This window comes from Chlamydomonas reinhardtii, chromosome 1, assembly GCF_000002595.2.
Source record: "Chlamydomonas reinhardtii strain CC-503 cw92 mt+ chromosome 1, whole genome shotgun sequence".
Classification (NCBI taxonomy): domain Eukaryota; kingdom Viridiplantae; phylum Chlorophyta; class Chlorophyceae; order Chlamydomonadales; family Chlamydomonadaceae; genus Chlamydomonas; species Chlamydomonas reinhardtii.
Window position 1 is genome coordinate 5,112,419 of NC_057004.1, and position 16,986 is coordinate 5,129,404.

The 16,986-nt window shown below is 65.5% G+C and overlaps 4 protein-coding genes across 4 annotated transcripts in view; 2 read left to right on the forward strand and 2 right to left on the reverse strand.

Annotated features, from left to right (window-relative positions):
* Window positions 1–57: 57 nt before the first annotated feature.
* Window positions 58–4,698, forward strand: CHLRE_01g035550v5 (uncharacterized protein). The gene is made up of 12 exons (XM_043058714.1): window positions 58–367; window positions 452–542; window positions 630–676; window positions 923–1,063; window positions 1,518–1,702; window positions 1,863–1,964; window positions 2,153–2,397; window positions 2,575–2,962; window positions 3,288–3,527; window positions 3,631–3,718; window positions 3,876–3,936; window positions 4,097–4,698. Exons 1-12 carry the CDS (start codon window positions 235–237, stop codon window positions 4,371–4,373), a joined length of 1,998 nt encoding a protein of 665 aa, XP_042928628.1. The 5' UTR covers window positions 58–234; the 3' UTR covers window positions 4,374–4,698.
* A 33-nt stretch (window positions 4,699–4,731) lies between these two features.
* Window positions 4,732–10,407, reverse strand: CHLRE_01g035600v5 (uncharacterized protein). The gene is made up of 15 exons (XM_043058715.1): window positions 10,240–10,407; window positions 9,989–10,112; window positions 9,661–9,863; window positions 9,282–9,512; window positions 8,948–9,017; window positions 8,660–8,715; window positions 8,382–8,422; window positions 8,082–8,195; window positions 7,672–7,880; window positions 7,441–7,505; window positions 7,073–7,148; window positions 6,661–6,773; window positions 6,338–6,439; window positions 5,595–5,684; window positions 4,732–5,313 (listed from the first exon to the last, which is right to left on the reverse strand). Exons 1-15 carry the CDS (start codon window positions 10,261–10,263, stop codon window positions 4,891–4,893), a joined length of 1,941 nt encoding a protein of 646 aa, XP_042928629.1. The 5' UTR covers window positions 10,264–10,407; the 3' UTR covers window positions 4,732–4,890.
* A 300-nt stretch (window positions 10,408–10,707) lies between these two features.
* Window positions 10,708–15,659, forward strand: CHLRE_01g035650v5 (uncharacterized protein). The gene is made up of 9 exons (XM_043058716.1): window positions 10,708–11,180; window positions 11,355–11,486; window positions 11,608–11,790; window positions 11,998–12,060; window positions 12,192–12,294; window positions 12,512–12,585; window positions 12,804–12,854; window positions 13,184–13,234; window positions 13,537–15,659. The coding sequence occupies exons 1-9, from the start codon at window positions 10,947–10,949 to the stop codon at window positions 14,860–14,862; spliced, it is 2,217 nt and encodes a 738-aa protein (XP_042928630.1). The 5' UTR covers window positions 10,708–10,946; the 3' UTR covers window positions 14,863–15,659.
* Window positions 15,660–15,661: 2 nt separating this feature from the next.
* The window catches only part of CHLRE_01g035700v5 (uncharacterized protein), a 4,896-nt gene continuing 3,571 nt past the window's right edge, over window positions 15,662–16,986 (reverse strand). Inside the window, exon 8 of the mRNA XM_001690048.2 lies at window positions 15,662–16,986. This exon is cut by the window's right edge and continues 421 nt beyond it. Coding sequence (XP_001690100.2) covers window positions 15,758–16,986 — 1,229 coding nt within the window. The 3' untranslated portion in view covers window positions 15,662–15,757.

The window sequence follows — 16,986 nt, forward strand, 5'->3', positions numbered from 1 at the left end:
GGTGCATGCCTGGTGCGTGCTCCATATTTCAAGTAATAATAGAGGCTACCATCCGCAAGTCTTGATGGCGATAGCGGTACAGGGCGCGGGCTGCAATCAGGGCACCAGAGCGGCCAGGGCGGTGCGGGACAGCGGTCGGATCCAGAAACGCGCTGGATTCCAATCCGCGCATTTCACGCGAAACTGTCGACAGGCTGCACAGTTTATGCAGACAATCTCCATGTCAGTACCATCATGTCATCTGCCCTGCAGGAAAGGCTGAAGAGCCTCTTTGGGTCAACTGCGCTAGGAGACTGTGAAATCATTTTTGTTCTTGAGACCGTTGGCGATGGTTCAAAGCGACTCGTGGTCGGCGATAAGCTCCCTGGTAAGAGGGCTGTATCGAGGCCAGAGCAGGGTCGGTCGCGACGGCGATTGACAATTCTCCCGCCCACATTATTCGCTATTGCAGCGCACCAGTTCGTGCTTCGCTTATCTTCAACCTACATCGCCGCTTCGCTGGACCGGCATGGTGATGCTCAACGCAATGGCGCAGCAGAAGGGTGGGTGGGGGACAGAGTCCGCTACCTTGAACCCTTCCACTCGCCCCACATCCCCGCCCCTGACCCCAGTCCTATCCGCCCCTGCAGGCTCCCTGGCCTGCGTGTAAGGCTGCGTAGCGCGGACGAGCTTCCCGGTGCGCGACGCACTTGAGGAAGCGGAATATGCTAGAGGGACCTACTGCCTGCCGCCAAGAGCTGCGGTTCCGTTCAGCCGCCTCCAATGCCGTGTCGAACTGTGTGCAGTCTATGCGAATTGGGTCTCGACCTGTGTAACCTCTCCCCAGGGCTTCTTGGGTGCATGCACAACGATCGCACCACCACACCTACCTTCAGTCCCGCCCCTCGCCGCACCCTCCTTCACTTCCTTGGCTTGCTTTCAGCGGCCCGCGATGCGCTACGCTATTGTTACACCGGCAGTTTGGCCAGTGAGACGTTCCGTGATCTGCTGCTGGTGCGGCGTATCGCCGTGGAGCTGCAGATCTCGGGCTGCGAGGAGGCAGCAGACAACCTCATGGCGGCATGTGGGTCGGGTAGGGAAGGAGCCATAGGGGGGCTCGTGAAGTGGCCTGAGAGGGGGGGGACTGTGTCAAACTGTTGACCAAACGGGGGAACAAGGATGCGGGGAATACCGTACAGTGGCTGCAGGGTGCATGCAGGGCTCGTGTGGCTACGGTCGGCGGCTGTGTGTACATCCAAATGCGGGGCCTAGCCCTAGAGGGCTCGCTTTAAGCATGTGTGTGCGTGTGCGTGTGCGTGCGTGTGTGTGTGTGTGTGTGTGTGTGTGTGTGTGTGTGTGTGTGTGTGTGTGTGTGTGTGTGTGTGTGTGTGTGTGTGTGTGTGTGTGTGTGTGCCGCGTCTGGCGGCGCGGTGCGCACCGCCGACCCACATCGCGGCAATGCCGACCCACATCGCGTCACGCATGAGCCGGCCGGTGTCCGACCCGCATGACGCAGCTGCTATTTTGTCTGCGTGCAGGGTTGGCAAGTGGCAAGCAGGATGCGCTGGACCTTTACGCCTGCGACCACCTGTTCCCTGAGGACCCAGCAGCACCCGCCTTACTGCCCACACAACCTACCAACGGGGCGGCAGCAGGAGCCGCTCCGGCGCCGCCCTCCGCCGCCTCCCGCTTTGGCGCTGTGCTGGGTGCCGCCAAGCGTCAGGTACGTTGGTGCGGATACGTGCTTGCAGAGGTGTTCTGGACAGCAGGACAGGTATGGAAGCGATTGGGCTGCTAGCTTGCGCGACACTTGTGGCGGGCCCCGCAACGTCCAGTGTTGCCTACCTACGGCATGCCTATACCTGTGTGTTCATCTGCTGCAGGTGGTGGAGCACTTCAAGGATGCGCCCACAGTACTGCGCAGTCCGGACTTGCAGCGGCAGGCGCTGGCGCTCCCCGCCCGCGGCATGCTGGCGCTGTTGGAGGTGCGCCCAGCAGCGTGAGGCAGGGATCCTGATGGCAGGGGTATGGTACCGTATGGCTCTCACCCCGTGTTCACAGGCGCAAGCCAGCCACATGCAAACATTTCAGAGCCACATGGCTGTTTTGTTGCCAACCCGCACGCACCCTTGCGGCCCTGCGTGCTTCGCTCGCACATGGCCCACAAATGCAGTCGGATGAGTTCGGCACAGATGACGAGTCCAGCGTGCTGCTCCTGCTGGCGCGGTGGCTCGAAGCACGCGGCTACAGCGCCCAAGGTGGCGGCGGCAGCGGCGCAGGAGGCGGCTCGGGGGGCGGCGGCGGCGGCGTGCGCTTGCCCCCCGTCAGCAGGGATGTGGTGGCTCAGCTGTGCCGGCATGTGCGGCTGGTGAACCTGAGCGCCTGCTACCTGACCTTCGTGCTGCCGCGCATTGCATGGTAGGCGATCGAGGCGAGGCGCGGAAAGTGAAGCGGGCGCCGCGACACACGTGCATGCAGCGCCGGAGGCTTGTTACTGCTTGCCTGCATACGGTATGGAAGCACATTGCAGTCCGTTCTTTAGGTTGTTGCTTGCCGCCTTGCATCGTGTGTGCTGCTGCTTGCCACTTTCACCAGGTTCGAGTTGGAGAAGCACGAGGTGGCGTTCCTTGTCCGCTGCGCCGCCACTGTGGCGGCGGCGCCCCACGTGGCGCGTTACGCCTCCCAGCTCCTCCCCGGCCACCTGCAGCCAACGCAGCCTCCAGTACTGCCATCGACCGTCGGCGGCGGCGGCGGCGCAGCAGGCGGTGCAGCTGCAGGCGGTGGCGGTGATGCTCCTGTTGTGGTGGTGGGGGGCGGCACGCAGGGCAAGAACCGGATGTCGGAGTACTACAAGACGCTGCTGGACGCGATGGGGGGCGTGTACGGCACCGCCACTGCGCCGTGGTATGCCATGCCGCGGCGCCAGGTGCTGCCGGCGGGCGGTCGGGCCGTGCGCTGGAGTATCACGTCCGCGGACCTGCTGGTGAGCGAGGGGGCGCGTGCGAGTGCGCGTGGCGTGGAGGGAAGGGAAGGGAAGGGAAGGGAAGGGAAGGGAAGGGAAGGGAAGGGAAGGGAAGGGAAGGGAAGGGAAGGGAAGGGAAGGGAAGGGAAGGTCGCGCGAGACGTCACATGGGATACTGGGTGGGGGTAAGTTTGGTAGGCGCGCGGCTGGGCTTGCAACTAGCTATCTAGGTGGCTGGGGACGACATGGTACGTACCGATTGGCCGCACAGTTGGGGAGCCAGGCTGCGTGTCTGCGGTGCAAACCAGCTCATGCCCTCACTGTGGCTGCCGCACGTATGCTGCAGGTGGCGCTTCGCTCGAACCAGGCCAAGACGTACGTAGCCACCAGCCTGCATCTGGCGGACGAGGAGGAAGGTGGCTGTGCGGCCGGGGAAGGAGACGCTGGCCGCGGCGGCGGCGGTGGCGGCGCTGCCGGCACGGCACCTGCCCGCACTGCCTCCAGCATTGTCATCCGCGGCATGGAGTACAGCGTCCGGCTGCGCGTGATGCGCGGCGGCCCGGCGGCGGCGGGCGCGTATGTCAAGGTGCGTGCGTGGCTGGCTAAGCGCAGGGCCACAGCGGTATGCATCAAGGCATCCATCCAGTACGGTAATGTGCCTGCTTTCCCGGCCTGTGCGTTGCCCGCAGTGCATCGCGCCGCCCCCGTTCCAGTTCCTGCCCGGCGGCCTGGCGGTGCCCATGGCGCGCCTGGTGGTGTACCGCTGGCGATCCGGAGGTGGGTGCGTGGGCAAGCAGGGGAAACTACGGTATATGCAATCCTCAGCAGCAGGGGATAGAGGGCATGCCGCATGCGCGAGTTAATTGGTGATTCCTGCGGGTCCGAGCTGGGGCTGCGTTGTCCTGTTTGTTGTTGTGCGTGGACGGGCGCGCAGTTCGAGAACACGCACATATGATGGATATGGTGACCGAGGGCGAGGCGCTCGGCATACACAAGTGAGTGGGCTGCAGGCGCCGTGCTCATGTGGTGGCTGCATGATGCTGAGGCTTAGCCCGCATGCTCGCAACATGTCAGGCAGCAGGGCCCGACGCTGCGGCGCTACGCGACCAGCCACCCCGTCCATGCATGCACGAACACATCACGCACGCGCCACAGGTACTACGGGCAGCAGGATGCGTTGCCGCTGCTGGCAACCGCCACGCAGACGCAGCAGCCGGCGCGGCAGCAGATGGACCAGGACGACGCCACGCCGCACGAGGGAGCCGGCGGGGGAGCCGCTGGAGCCGGTTGCGGCGGCCGCGGGGGTGGCGGCCGGCGGCATGCGGGTGAGCAGCAGCAGGTGTCGGAGCTGGCGGGCTGGGCGGAGTACCTGCACGGCGGCTGCGTGCAGGGCGCGCTGGTGCTGCTGCCCGGACAGCCGGCGCTCGTGTGAGCAGTAGATAGGCTGCTTGGCGGGTAGCGGGCTAGGGGCAGATGGACGGCGCAATTATTGTGTTTACGGGGGCGGGCGGCAGAAGGGCGGCGTGCTGCTGTCATGCTGTGTTGTGAGAGCGAGAGGCAGGGAGGCGAGGTGTGACTGGGTGGATGCGGCTAGGTGGATGGTGTGCGTGGAGTTGTGGGGCTGCGTGAGATCAAGGGAGCGACAGACCTACGGTGCTGGGGGGTAGAGCCGGTGCCGATGCCGTCTGATCCTTGGTGGGGAAACGGCTTGCAGGGCAGTGTTGCGTGCGTGCAGCCCCTTGTAACAGGTTGCCGACAAGGCGGTCAAGGCAAACAGTAGGCGCTCGGCCCCTGACTTGATTGGGTACTCTGCCGCCCATGCCCCACGCACACCGAAAGTACTGGCAGCAGTACACGCAACTTGTAAGCCAGCTACCGGTCAATAAGGCCCTTCACTACCAGCCTACAACAATAACGCCCAACTGGACTATAGCTGCCACACTGACATCCTACTCCAGGGCCAGCGTCGCGTTGTGGTCCTGCAGCCACGGCCCCAGCGCCAGCAGCAGCTGGTGCCGCAGCGCCCGCACCGCCTCAGCAGCCGACCTACGGCTCCCTGCTCCGCCGCCACCACCGCTGCTGCCACTCCCGCCAGCACTCCCGCTGCCACCATTGCTGCCGCTGCCTCCGCCGCTGCCTCCACCACTGCCGCCTACAGCGCGGGTGTTGGGTGGCCCGGTGTTAGCCGCCGCCGCAGCCCCATCACCACCGCCGCTACCAGTACCATCGCTAGCCCCGCCGCCACTGCCGCTGCCGCCACTGCGCGGCGTGTGCAGACTCTGCCCGCCCGTGAGCTGAGGCACCAGCGGCGGCGGCGCCAGGTTGCCGCTGGCCACCGCCGCCGCCATCTTGCCGGGGTTGCGCAGCCGGACCTGCAGGCAGCAGGTGCACATGCAGGTGCACAAGCACGCACGGTAAAGAGGCGGCGGGCAAGCGGGTCCCACTCCAGGAAAAAGCGTGTCCCCAGGGAGGCGCCCACGCGACGGCACCAAAACCCCTTGGGAGATTGTCCTTCATGGAAGCCGCCACGTCTACGGACTCATCTCACCTCATCCTGCGGGCGCGGCTGATGCCCCGCTGGCGGCCATGAACACCGTCAGCAATAGCAGCGGCGGACGCGAAGAGGGCGTCCGCCGCTGCTGCTGTTGCTGACGGTGTTCATGGCCGCCAGCGGGGCATCAGCCGCGCCCGCAGGATGCGCGGAGGCCGCCGCCGCCTCGTCGACGCCGCCGTCTCCTCCGGCCTGTCGGTGCAGAGCCAGTGCGACAGCGGGTTGCTGCTGAAACGATGACCCCCGAGAGACCATCACCGGCAGGGAAAAGCATGTCCCCAGGGAGGCGCCCACGCGACGGCACCAAAAACCCCTGTACCTCCACGTCCTCACTCCCACTACCCAGTCCCACTGCTGGAGCAAGCGCTGGGCAACGGAGCTGGAGGCGGAGCTGCAGGGGCGCTTCATGCCAACCTCTGTGCGCCGCCTTGCACTACACACCATGCACGGCTGCCGCAGCTTCACCCACAGCCCCGGCATCACCGGCATGATTTCGGCCACGCCCGAGTTCTTCAAGCGCTACCCCAACATCCGCTTTGAGTTCAAGAAGGGCAACGCGAAGGGCAGCTACGCCTACCGCAACGGTGCCCTGGAGCTGGTCGGCTGAGCCTGGCCTCGTGTGTGGAAGTGCTGTTGGCGTGGGCGTGTTCAGTGTGTCCATGTTTGTCTGGTCGAGCCTGGTGGCTGCTGGCACGCCAGCATGTGGGTCCGATCCCCGCATCGACCGTGTGTGTGACTGCCCGCATCGAAGCCCGCAAGTCAGACACGCTCATGCACAGGCATTTGCATGCATCGAACATGGCACGTGCCCGACCCGGCCCGACCCGGCACGGCACGGCACGTACCCGCGCCAGCACCTCCACCCCGCGGTCGCTGATGCCCACCACCTCCAGCCGGGGGCCCAGCACGCCCTCCGCCTCCACCGCGCCACTGGCCACGATGGCGGCCTGGGGGCGGCGGCGGCGGCAGCGGCGGTGCACTCAGTAGGCACACAGGCACGCACACAGGCAGACAGGCAGTGAAGGAATGGCATACATGTTTACTCATTATGCCCGGGCTCGCCACACACACACACACACACACACACACACACACACACACACACACACACACACACGCACAAGATCGACCACCGCCAAGCCAACACACGCATGCCGTATTGCCGTACCTCCAGCCCCGCCAGCTCGGCGCCCACATCGTGGTAGGCGGGCGGCCGCAGCCGGATGCGCAGCTGCAGCGACAGCGGCGTGCGGCTGTCCAGCCAGGGCGGCCGGTTCAGGCCTGAGCGCAGCAAGAGAGGGAAACTGAGAGGAAGGGGTCGTCAAGCACTGCTAAAGCACGGGCCATCCAGCCTACATGCAGCAGCTATCTAGCTCGAAGGCGTCATGCTCTGGTGGCAACACAGACTCATTGATGATAGCCTGCCCGACCGCGCCGCCCTCGGCCCGCCACCACCGTACCAACGTTGCCGTACGTGCACATTCCGCTCGCCGCGTCACACCACGCACACACACACACATTCACACATTCACACACACACACACACACACATTCAATCCCTGCTTTCCCAACCCACGCACCCCTGCTAGTGCGGGACCTGTTGGTGATGACCATGTCGCTCAGGGCCCGGTTGGGGATGGCCACCGTGGAGCCGTCCTGTGTGTGTGTGTGTGTGTGTGTCAAAGAGCACAAGGAAAACATAGCGCAAAGACAGTGTATGCGATGCAGCAAAGCGACAGTTTACGGATGAATGTGTGTGTGTGTGTGTGTGTGTGTGTGTGTGTGTGTGTGTGTGTGTGTGTGTGTGCTTGCGCATACTAGCGCATTGGGTGTAGCGGGAGGGTGGGGATGGTGCCTGCAGCCCACGTGCACGACATGTATGCGACCTGAGCGTTGTGAAAGACAGGCACCCAACAAGCAACGGCTCTGGCGTCCTCTCCCCGCTCACATCCAGCGCCAGGTGTGTGCGCAGCGCCGCCACCTCCACCACCTCCCCCACGTGCGTCGTGGCACCTGTGCAGCGGATGGGTGGAGATGCATGGATTCGATGCAGGATCGGCCGCATGCGTGGCACGAAGTGCCATCCACCCTTGTACCGCGCCACACTTCCCCCGCCCAACCCTTGCCTCTACAGCCATCCTCATCCATTGCCCTGCCCTGCCCACTTGCCCAAACATACCTATTGTGACCGCGATGGTGTCTCCCACCCTGAACGGCCGGTCCATGTACATCTGCAGTCCGCTGACGGCGTTGGACAGCAGCTGCTGCGAGGCCAGACCCGCCACCACCCCGCCGCCGCCCGTCAGCACCAGCAGCGGCCGCACGTCCACGCCCACCATCGACACCACCAGCAACACCGCGCACACCACCAGAGCCCAGGAGGCCACCCTGCAGCACGAGGGAAAAGAGATGTGCCTTCGTCTGAGCGCAGTGCGGTTACGTGTCCCACACCTCGTCTCTCTCCTGCTCCTCAAGAAGCTCCTCACAAGCGAAGCACCCCAGACGCCACGCCCCCACCTCCAACCCTCCCACACAACACAGTGCCCTGCTGCCTGGCCCTACCTCATCTCTCTCCCCCCCTATGCTCACGTGTTGAGGGGCGTGAGGATGCGCTCCAGGTCTTGGCGGCCAGCAGCCGTGTCGTGTGCCCGGATCAGGAAGCGGCTGAGAGCGACATCCTTCCAGCTGAGCAGCACCCACGTGCTGCGAGTGTGCGCAGTTTGGGGGCGGGGGGCGGGGGGATTTGGGGAATACTGAAGTACGGCGGCAGTTGCAGGTGCACATACAGCAGGTGGCGATGCTGGTACGGCGCGGGTCGGGCGGCGATGTGGCGATGCAGCCGGACAGCGCAGGCGGCAGCGGCGGCTATGTAGCGACTGACGAACTCACGCGAAGACCACCAGCAGTACCTGGTACACCAGCACCAGCACCTGCACGCATGGGCACACGGGCGCACACGCACGGCGCCAGTGGGCCATCCACCGCAGGTGGGTGCATCCACTGCCGGCGCCCCCACTGACAGCACCCCCACTGCCGGCGCCCCCACTGCCAGCGCCCCCACTGCCAGCGCCCCCACTGCCGGCGCCCCCACTGCCAGCGCCCCCGCTGACAGCAGCGCCCGCTGACAGCAGCGCCCGCCTGCTGTGGCGACCCACCCACCCACCCACCTGGTCCAGTCGCGCCAGCACGCCGCTGAAGCCTGCCACCAGGTCCGCCACACGGCCTGTGGTGGGAGCGCGGGAGGGCGAGAGGGAGGGAGGGGCGGGAGGGCGCAGCAGCAGCATGTGGAGGCAGGCAGCCAAGCTGGGAACAAGTAGGCTGGAAAAGCAGATGGTGGGTGGCAGACAGACAGACACCGCGTGACGCGGGCAGCTCGCCAGCAGCCCCGACCGACCTGCACAGCGTCAAACACGCCTTAGGCCTGAGCCACCACACGCACACATACACACACTCACACCCGAGCAGCCACGCCTTGGTGTCGGGTCCGCCCAGCCAGCCGTCCAACACCGCGCGTGCCGCCAGGCCCTGTGACGAGGTGGGGTTTGGCACAAGCGAACGTACGCGTTCTGAGCGGTAGGTCATGAGTTCATTACCCATAATATAGGGTCAGATAGGCGTGCTTCAGCTAAGTACTACGAAGTCAGTGCGCTGTCCTTTACCCGTACCTGGAGTGCCCCGCTAGATAGCAAACCTTGCCTCCCTCCACTCCTCCCCACACGCAGCACTCACACGTACGCAGCTAGGCCGCAGCAGCTGACCAAAACAAAGCAGCACGCGCCCAATATGCACCTGTGCGATGTTGGCGAGGCTGCGCGCCACGTGGGTCGCCGTCAGCGCCGCCAGCACCGCGCGGCTGGGCGCCGTGGCGGCGATGGGGAGTGCCCCCGCCAGCTCCCGGGTCAGGGACGGAGAGCCGCCGGCCGCGCCGCCGCTGCGCCTCGCCGCCGCCGCCACGCCCTCCTCCACCTCCTTCAGGCACGAGCGTGCGGGTGCGCAGAAACCAGCGCGAGCGTTGGCCCGCTGACGAATTTCCCAACCCATCCACACGCACGGCACCTGCCGCTCAACACTTCCACCCCGATCTAACAGTCACCGCCGCCTGACAATAAGCTAGTTTCAGCCCATCACCAGCCCACCCTCCCGCGCTCCCGCCACCTCCACAGCCCACCTCTCTGGTCTTTCTCTCCAGCCCCGACAACCAGTACTGCAGCGCCCACAGCGCCAGCAGCGGCAGCAGCACGTGAGCCGCCACCTCCAGCCCCGCCTGCTGCAGCGCCGCCGCCGCGGGATGCACCGTCGCCACCAGGCACGGGTCGGGCGGGATGGACGGCGGCGGCGGCGGAGGGTGCGCCGAGCAGGCCGCTTCCGCCGCTGCGGCCGCGGGTGCCACGGCTGTTGCAGCCGCCGGTCGGGCGCGGCTGCTGCTGTGGGTGGGAGCTCTGGCAGCCACTGCGGCGAGGGGCCTGGAGAGGAGTGGATGGGGCTGGCGTGGAGACAGGAGCTGGTCAGCACGGGCACGGCTGCTGCTGCTGCTGCTGCTGCCAGCGGCGTCGCTGCTACTGCCGCCGCGGGAGGCACAGGCGTTTGCTGCGACCGCGTCGCTGCCACGGGCCCTGCTGCCTGTAGAGTGGCATTTGCGCGAGGTGCGCAGAGGCGTACCCGCGCGCGCTCGCGAACAAGTGAGAGCGCCCGGTTGCGAGGTCGCGAGCCGCCTGTGGTGGGGTGCGCCGGGCCAGCATCCGCCGACCTGAGGCGGTTGAAGCAACGCCATGTGAGAGGTCACCTTAGCTGTGAGCTTGGGGAATTCAGGGGGGCTTGCAAGCCAAAGCTGTTTGTGCCTGGGGCGTGTTGACGTCATGCGAAGCTTGCTTAGCTTTTTGCCCCCTGCGCGTCCCGCTCGCGCATTTTGTTCCAGTCCCTTAACAAGCCGCACATGCCTAAAGCTGCCTAAAGCCATACCTGCATTATCTGATGTGCCCACCAGGACCAGGATGTGCCCACCCTTGGGCCAGGACGTCCTGTTGGCGCGTCCCTTTGGCGCTGGCGTTGGGGCGCGGGCGCGCCGTGTCCCCGCCAGTCCCCCGCCATCCCCCCTCCCGCCTCCCCCTTCCGCTACAGCACGCCGGGTGTAGACAGGCTTGGCCCCCGGGACGGCCCCGCCAGCGGCTGCACGGTCATTCCCCAAGACGCAGAGGGCTCGCTAAGGCCATTGCGACGCTCGTTCTGCTTCTGCTCGATGCGAGCGTCATAGGGAGCGTCCCGTCTGTCAGTCGGGGGGCGTTGCAGTTGAATCGGCATTGCACTCCAAGCGGATACATCCGTAGCTCTCCTGTGTCTATCAGTAGCCAAGGTATCTACTCGATATAGCTATTGCACCTCAAAATTCAACGGGCCTGGCGCTTGGCGCCTGGCTAGTTCTATTGGCTTGTTCTGCAAGTGTTGACCTGAATAGCGATGGTATTTAATCGAAACAACAGAAAGGAGATCAGTGCGATTGAGGACTTGATCGAGGCGAAGATATACGTAAACCCGGAGCGCCAGTCGGAGCTGCAGCGGCAACGTGAGCGCCTGTGGCAGTTGCCAACTGATGAGCTCCCTGGAGGAAGTGCGTGCACGCTGCTGTGCCTCAACCTGTCTAATGACTTCGCGGACGCTCTTCGCGCGTGCCTTCCCGGCTGGAAGTTCCAAGTAAGCCGGCCGCCCAATGCGCAAATTGACGCGCCTTGTCAACGAGCGAGCTCGAAACGAACTCCGCAGCGCAAAGCATAAGAAACAACGTTGCGATGGCTTGACCAAGCGGCAAGCTGGCAGGGGAGGTGCGGGCGTAACCCCTCCCCCCCCCGCCTGCTCAACTTCCCGCAGCTGGAGACTATCGCCGATGACCCCGCCAGCCCTCAATACAAGGCGGACCGCAAGCGGTTCGTCAAGTTGTTTGAGGGCAAGGCACTGGAGGAGGCGGGCATCTCCGCAGTGGTGCAGGAGCTGCGCAGCCAGGTGGGCGGCGGCATGTGCATGCGGCGTCCGTGCGTGCCCCATGAAGTTCGTGGCACCCACCTTCCCCAAACAAATTACCGTATCGCCATCCCGACCCATATCGCTCTTTATCTCCAACCAGGGCGAGGAGCTGGCCCAGCTCGACAAGCGCGTCATTGCGCTGTCGCTGCTGAGCCGCCTGCCAGTCATCAGCTGCTGCTGCAGCAGCGCCGACGCGCTCCCGGCCGCCGCCGCCGCCACCGGGGACACGTGGCCCGTGTTCCACATGCCGCATATGCCGGAGGACGTACGGCCGCTGGTCAAGGTGGGTGCGTGGTGGCGGGCGCAGCAAGGGTACGCTGCTTGGTGGGATGAGTCGGTGGGAGCAGCGTGCGACGCAGCGCTAGGCCCGCCGGACCCTCCCTGCTGGTCACCGCCGTTGGACGCACTTGCTTGCTTGAAAGCGCAACATGCATGGCGCAAAACAACACACGACGTCAGCAGCAACGCAACACAATGCGAACCCCTTCAGTGGCTGCGGGAGGAGCTGCCTCGGGTGCGGGCGCTGTCAACTGCCATCGCCGATGACCTCAAGGTGTGCGGCGCCGGCGGGTGCAGTGCGGGCGGGTGCCGTGTGGCTCTTGTCCCGCTTATGAAAAGACGTGAGGCTGGTGTCCTGCCGGAACACTCGCGCCTGCAAAGCAACCCCGCCCCTATCGCCCACAGGCTCGCACCGCGCACCTGGCCAAAGTGAATGGCCCGCTGCACTTCCTCAAGCGCGGCGCAGTGGCAATGGTGCCCCTAGGCGTCATGGTTGTCAACACCATTGGTGAGCGCCCCAAAGCTGCCTTGCGGCTATCGATGCCAGGGAAGGTCGGGTCGCGTCACTTGACAGCTGTGGACCCTGACACGCACCCCGGCGCTGCGGGACTCTGCGGGGGGTGGAGCCCCGCTGCTGCCAGCGGCCTGTGCTCCTGTGGCCGACTCACAGCTTCGGTATGCTTGGCTCCCCGCACACACACACACACACACACACACACACACAGGCTCCATCCGGCTGATGACGCGCATGTTGCGGCTGAGCGGCATGCGCGGTGACAACGCGGCGGGCAAGTCACTGGTGAGCTTTGAATCGGCCGCCTTACTTTTAGCCCGCGGGCGGGTGCCAGGGGTGTGCCTACATACATTGCGCCACCTGTGTCCATGTTATATGACGCAATGCGTGGGCTTCGTACCTGCAACCGTTTGCTCCACCGCATTCGCCCTCCTGACGCTTGTAGTGCAATCGACCCGCCGGCCTCGGATTATTATGTGTCGCTGCTTTCCAACGTGCTGCAGGGGCTTCTGGGCGCCTCCAACGCCGTGTTCATGAACGCCATTGACTCCGTGGTGGGTGGCGCACGTGCGTGTAGGAGGGGGGGGCGGTGTAAGGGATGTAAAGGAGATGTAAGGTAAAGGAGATGTAAGGTAAAGGAGATGTAAGGTAAAGGATATGTAAAGGAGGTGTAAGGGGAGGCGCGTGAAGGGTTGGGCGGTGGAGCAGTGCCATCCGGTGAGCAATGCCGTACGGTAGTCGGGGCACGAGGGACAGCTTCGGTGAGGGTTCCAAGGCCACGGACGCCCTATGCCGCCGGGGCACCAACCAACCCTCAAGCTACCTTGTGTGTGACCACCCTGCTGTTGCTGCCGCTGCCCCACCTGCTGCCCGGCCCCGCCAGGGTGACCTGTACTCGTTCGTCATCTTCACCACCCTGCTGGCCGAGTTCAAGGTGGGCGTGCGGATGTGTGTGTATGTGCGTTTGTTTGTTACGCAACACAAGATAGGGGATGTGTGTGTAAGTGCGAGTGAGAGCTCTTGGTCGCGATGGTCAGCGGGCGGTCCGGCACGTGCGCGCGCAGACCTGCTTGCCACCCAAAAACCCTTGCCGACACTTCAGCCTCATTACACAGCCTAGGTACACAGCCTAGGCGCCCTCAGCACCAGTAATCGACGTGCTTGACAAAAGGCAACACAAGCGCGAACATGATGACGTTGTAGAGCCGTAATCCGAACACGCGACTGCCCTTACAGACGATGGGGCTCCTGGAGATGACTCAGGCCATGGAGGTGGTGGACGGCCTCACGCTGGGCTCCATCAGCGTCGTGACCGGCCTGGTCTCCGCCATTGGCGCCTACATCTCCCGGCCCGGCATGGTGCGCGCCGCCGCCTCCTTCCTCGCCAGCCTGCAGACCATCTACGCGCTCAACCCAGGGATGAGGCGGGAGAGCACGGCGCGCCCGCCGGCCGAGCGCGGCGCGCTGGCGCGGCTGCGGCGCTGGATGGACAGCCGCCGGCGCGGCGCGGAAGAGAAGCAGGCCCTGCTGGCGCGCAGCGCCGGACCCACCAGCAGCACCGGAAGTTTGCTGGGCGCGGGAGGTGTGGCTGGCGTTGATTATGGCACGGATGGTGGTGGGGAGGAGAGCGGCGAGGAGGAGGAGAGCGACGTCGGGGAGGACGAGGAGGCGAGGCTGGTGGCGGCGCCGGAGCTGGAGGCGGCGATGGCGGCGGCGCGAGCGGCGGAGGCGCACGTCGCTGCCGCAGATGCGTCTGAGGTGGCGGCGGTGGAGGCGGAGGTGGCGGCGGTGGAGGCGGAGATGGCGGCGTTGGAGGCGGAGGCGGCAGCGCTGGAAGCGGAGGTGGCGGAGGCGAGGGCCTTGCAGGGCGGGGCTGCGCCGGTGCCGTCGACCGCGGTAGAGGCGGAGGTGGCGGAGGCAGCAGCGGATGTGTCTGGCTCAGACAGGGCGTCGGCTGTGCCTGCGACGGCGGCGGACGGTCCCCCGACGGTGCATGTGTGCATAAGCGTTAGGGGCGAGGATGGTAAGGTGGCGTTGGTACTGCGCACCGGTGACCAGCCAAAACCAGCAGCTGCGACAGCTGCGGCACCAACGGCAGCCAAGGTGCCGGCGCCGTCAGCTCATGCCCTGCGGCAGGCGGCAACAGAGGCACGGGCCAAGGCGGAGGCCGCAAAAGCGGCGGCTGCGGCCGCCATGGAGACAGCCCAGCGCGAGGCGGTGGTGGCGGAGCAGGCGCTTGAGGCGGCGCGTCAGGCGGCGGCACAGCGTAGGGCGGAGCGCCGGTGGGCACGTGCAGAACGGCGCGCGGCGCGGAGCAAGGCTGCGCTCAGCGGCGGGGCGCTGGAGCTGGTGCCCTTGAGGAGCTCTGGTGACCTATCATCAGCTAGCTACGCGCCAGCAGCGGCAGGCGCTGAGGACGATGGGCCGGCGGCGGTGGCGGCGGCGGCTGGTTGCTGCGGCGTCTGCCTGCCGCTGAGCAGGTGGTGGCGGGCAAGGCGGCGACAGCGGCGGGCAGCTGCAGCGCCGGCGGAGGAGGTCGCAGCGCTTGCCGCGGCGTCGTAGGAATACTGGGCGGTAAGGGCCGGGCAAATTATTGACACCGCTGCAGGGGCCACGGCTCTCGCAACAAAGGCTGCTTCTGGCTGTTGGCGATCAACTGCCTCATGATATCGTGACTCGCTGAACTGTACCGTATCATGTTGCGTGACTAGGGTTGGCACTCGCGTGGATGCGTTGAGTCTGCTTGAGTGTGAGCGAATGCACAGCAGCGGTGCGCGGGGCTGTGAGAGAAACGGATTGAGTGCCGGGGGCTGAGGCTGGGCTGTCAATGATGAGCCTTGCATTGACGTGGAATGGGAGCGTGTAGGTTAGGTGAGGGTATTGGTACGACGGTGTGCGCAGGACCGCGAGTGGGACCGCGGCCCGGCACTAAATGGCTGTGTGACGCACTAGCTAGCACTGCTACGTGTCATGCGACTGCCGCGCTTAGGTTGCAAAGGCCATTTCAGGTGGTGGTTTCACGACGAAGCTGAGGTCCCGCATGTTGGGCCGGAAGCCCTGAACTCAACCCAATGAGATCTCCGTGAGCAAATTACGCACTTCTGTGACATGGATGCCCAAATTTGCATGGAATTGTACGGCACTGCGAATGTTCGGCATTATTGCCTTGCATGCTTGCATTCAAGAATAAAGCTGCGTATGCAGTAGTGTGCGTGAGCATGGGGGTAACGCGTGTGGGTGCCACACGCCCACATGCGTCATGGCGCCACACAATTTTGAATTCCGATTATGTAAGTCCGCAATGCAGGGACGGTGTGCGATGGGACAGTGTCAAGGCAGGTTGGCGAAGTCCCGCAATGCAAGGACGGTATCAAGTAACAACCCGCTCCGCAATCCCACAATGCAAGTGCCTCCGACCTCCGACCTCCGACTAGATGCAAGTGCCTCCGACCTCCGACTAGATGCACGAGCCAAGGGGGTGCAGGCCGCCACTGACACCCGCCAGGCCCTCCGAGGCCACCGCCGCGCCTCCAGGCGCCTCACCCTCGCCGCTGCCCTCCGCCCCATACACCTCCTCTTCCTCCAAACTCAAGAACTGCGCCAGCGCCGCCCGCGTCTCCGCATCCAGGCCCATGCGCTCATCGCGCGCCACGGCGTCCACCACGTCCCGGTCGCCACTGCCGTCCTCGCCAGCACTCCCGCCAATGGCGCCTCCCAGCACGGCCAGCCCCCACCCACTCTCATCGCTTCCGCTGACACCGCTGCCCCCGCTGCTGTCCACGTCGATGCCGCCGTCGGCCGCCGCCGCCGCGGCGGCGCCTGCCGCCGCGCCCGCAACCTCCGCCTTCTTGGCCCGCTGCCACCACCGCACCTTGGTGGCTGCTGGTGCAGGGGCCACGGGTGCCGCCTCCCACGCCTCCGGGCCCACAATGCTCGAGGTGCTCGGCTCTGACGCCTTGGCCCCCGCCTTGGCGGCCTTCGCCTCCTCCTTCGCAGCTTTAGCAGCCTCCCTGGCAGCTGCCTTCTCCATGGCTAGGCGCTCCTTCTCAGCCGCCTTGGCTGCCGCTATAGCCGCCTTCGCCGCTTTTAACTCCTCCTTCGCAGCGGCCATCTCCTCCGCCTTGCGCTCCTTCGCCGCCGCCTTGTCTGCCGCGGCAGCGGCCTTCGCCTCCTTCGCCGCCTCCTTCGCGGCTGCCTTCTCCTGAGCTAAGCGCTCCTTTTCAGCCGCCTTCGAGGCGGCAGCCGCTGCTTTGGCTGCGGCCTTCGCGTCCGCTGCTTTGGCTTTCGCTTCCGCCGCGGCCGCACGCCGCGCCAGTGCCAACTGCTTCTTTTCCTCTCTCGTCAGCTTGCCCGTCCCCAACCCCGCCGCATCCGTGGCACTAGCACTGCTCGCAGCCACAGAAGCCGCGTCCGCCTCGGCTTCCGCCGCCAATGCCTCCTCTTCGGCCTTCACCGCCGCCTGCTGCGCCGCTGACGCAACGTCTTCTGCGGCTGCAGCTGCTGAGGCGGCTGCAGCTGCTGAGGCGGCTGCAGCGGCGGCCGCGGAGGCGGCGGCCGACGCCTCCTCACCGCCGGCCCTCGAGCCGACCTCCTGCTGTCCTTCCTCGCTGCCGTCTTCACTGACGCTTCCGCTCTGCGCCTCCTCCTCTTCATCAGCCACCTCCGACTCCGCGCGCCCCGCCAGCA

What these genes read in the sequence shown, in the direction of transcription:
- CHLRE_01g035550v5 (XM_043058714.1), top strand. Translation starts at nt 235, where the DNA reads ATGTCATCTGCCCTGCAGGAAAGGCTGAAGAGCCTCTTTGGGTCAACT. An exon ending in GTACCGCTGGCGATCCGGAG is followed by an intron (nt 3,719 to 3,875) that starts GTGGGTGCGTGG and finishes ACGGGCGCGCAG; the next exon opens with TTCGAGAACACGCACATATG. An exon ending in GAGGCGCTCGGCATACACAA is followed by an intron (nt 3,937 to 4,096) that starts GTGAGTGGGCTG and finishes CACGCGCCACAG; the next exon opens with GTACTACGGGCAGCAGGATG.
- CHLRE_01g035600v5 (XM_043058715.1), bottom strand. Translation starts at nt 10,263, where the DNA reads ATGGCGTTGCTTCAACCGCCTCAG. An exon ending in CAGGTCCCGCACTAGCAGGG is followed by an intron (nt 6,774 to 7,072) that starts GTGCGTGGGTTG and finishes TGCTGCGCTCAG; the next exon opens with GCCTGAACCGGCCGCCCTGG. An exon ending in GGGTGGAGGTGCTGGCGCGG is followed by an intron (nt 5,685 to 6,337) that starts GTACGTGCCGTG and finishes CTGCACCGACAG; the next exon opens with GCCGGAGGAGACGGCGGCGT.
- CHLRE_01g035650v5 (XM_043058716.1), top strand. Translation starts at nt 10,947, where the DNA reads ATGGTATTTAATCGAAACAACAGAAAGGAGATCAGTGCGATTGAGGAC. An exon ending in ACGTACGGCCGCTGGTCAAG is followed by an intron (nt 11,791 to 11,997) that starts GTGGGTGCGTGG and finishes GAACCCCTTCAG; the next exon opens with TGGCTGCGGGAGGAGCTGCC. An exon ending in CCATCGCCGATGACCTCAAG is followed by an intron (nt 12,061 to 12,191) that starts GTGTGCGGCGCC and finishes TATCGCCCACAG; the next exon opens with GCTCGCACCGCGCACCTGGC.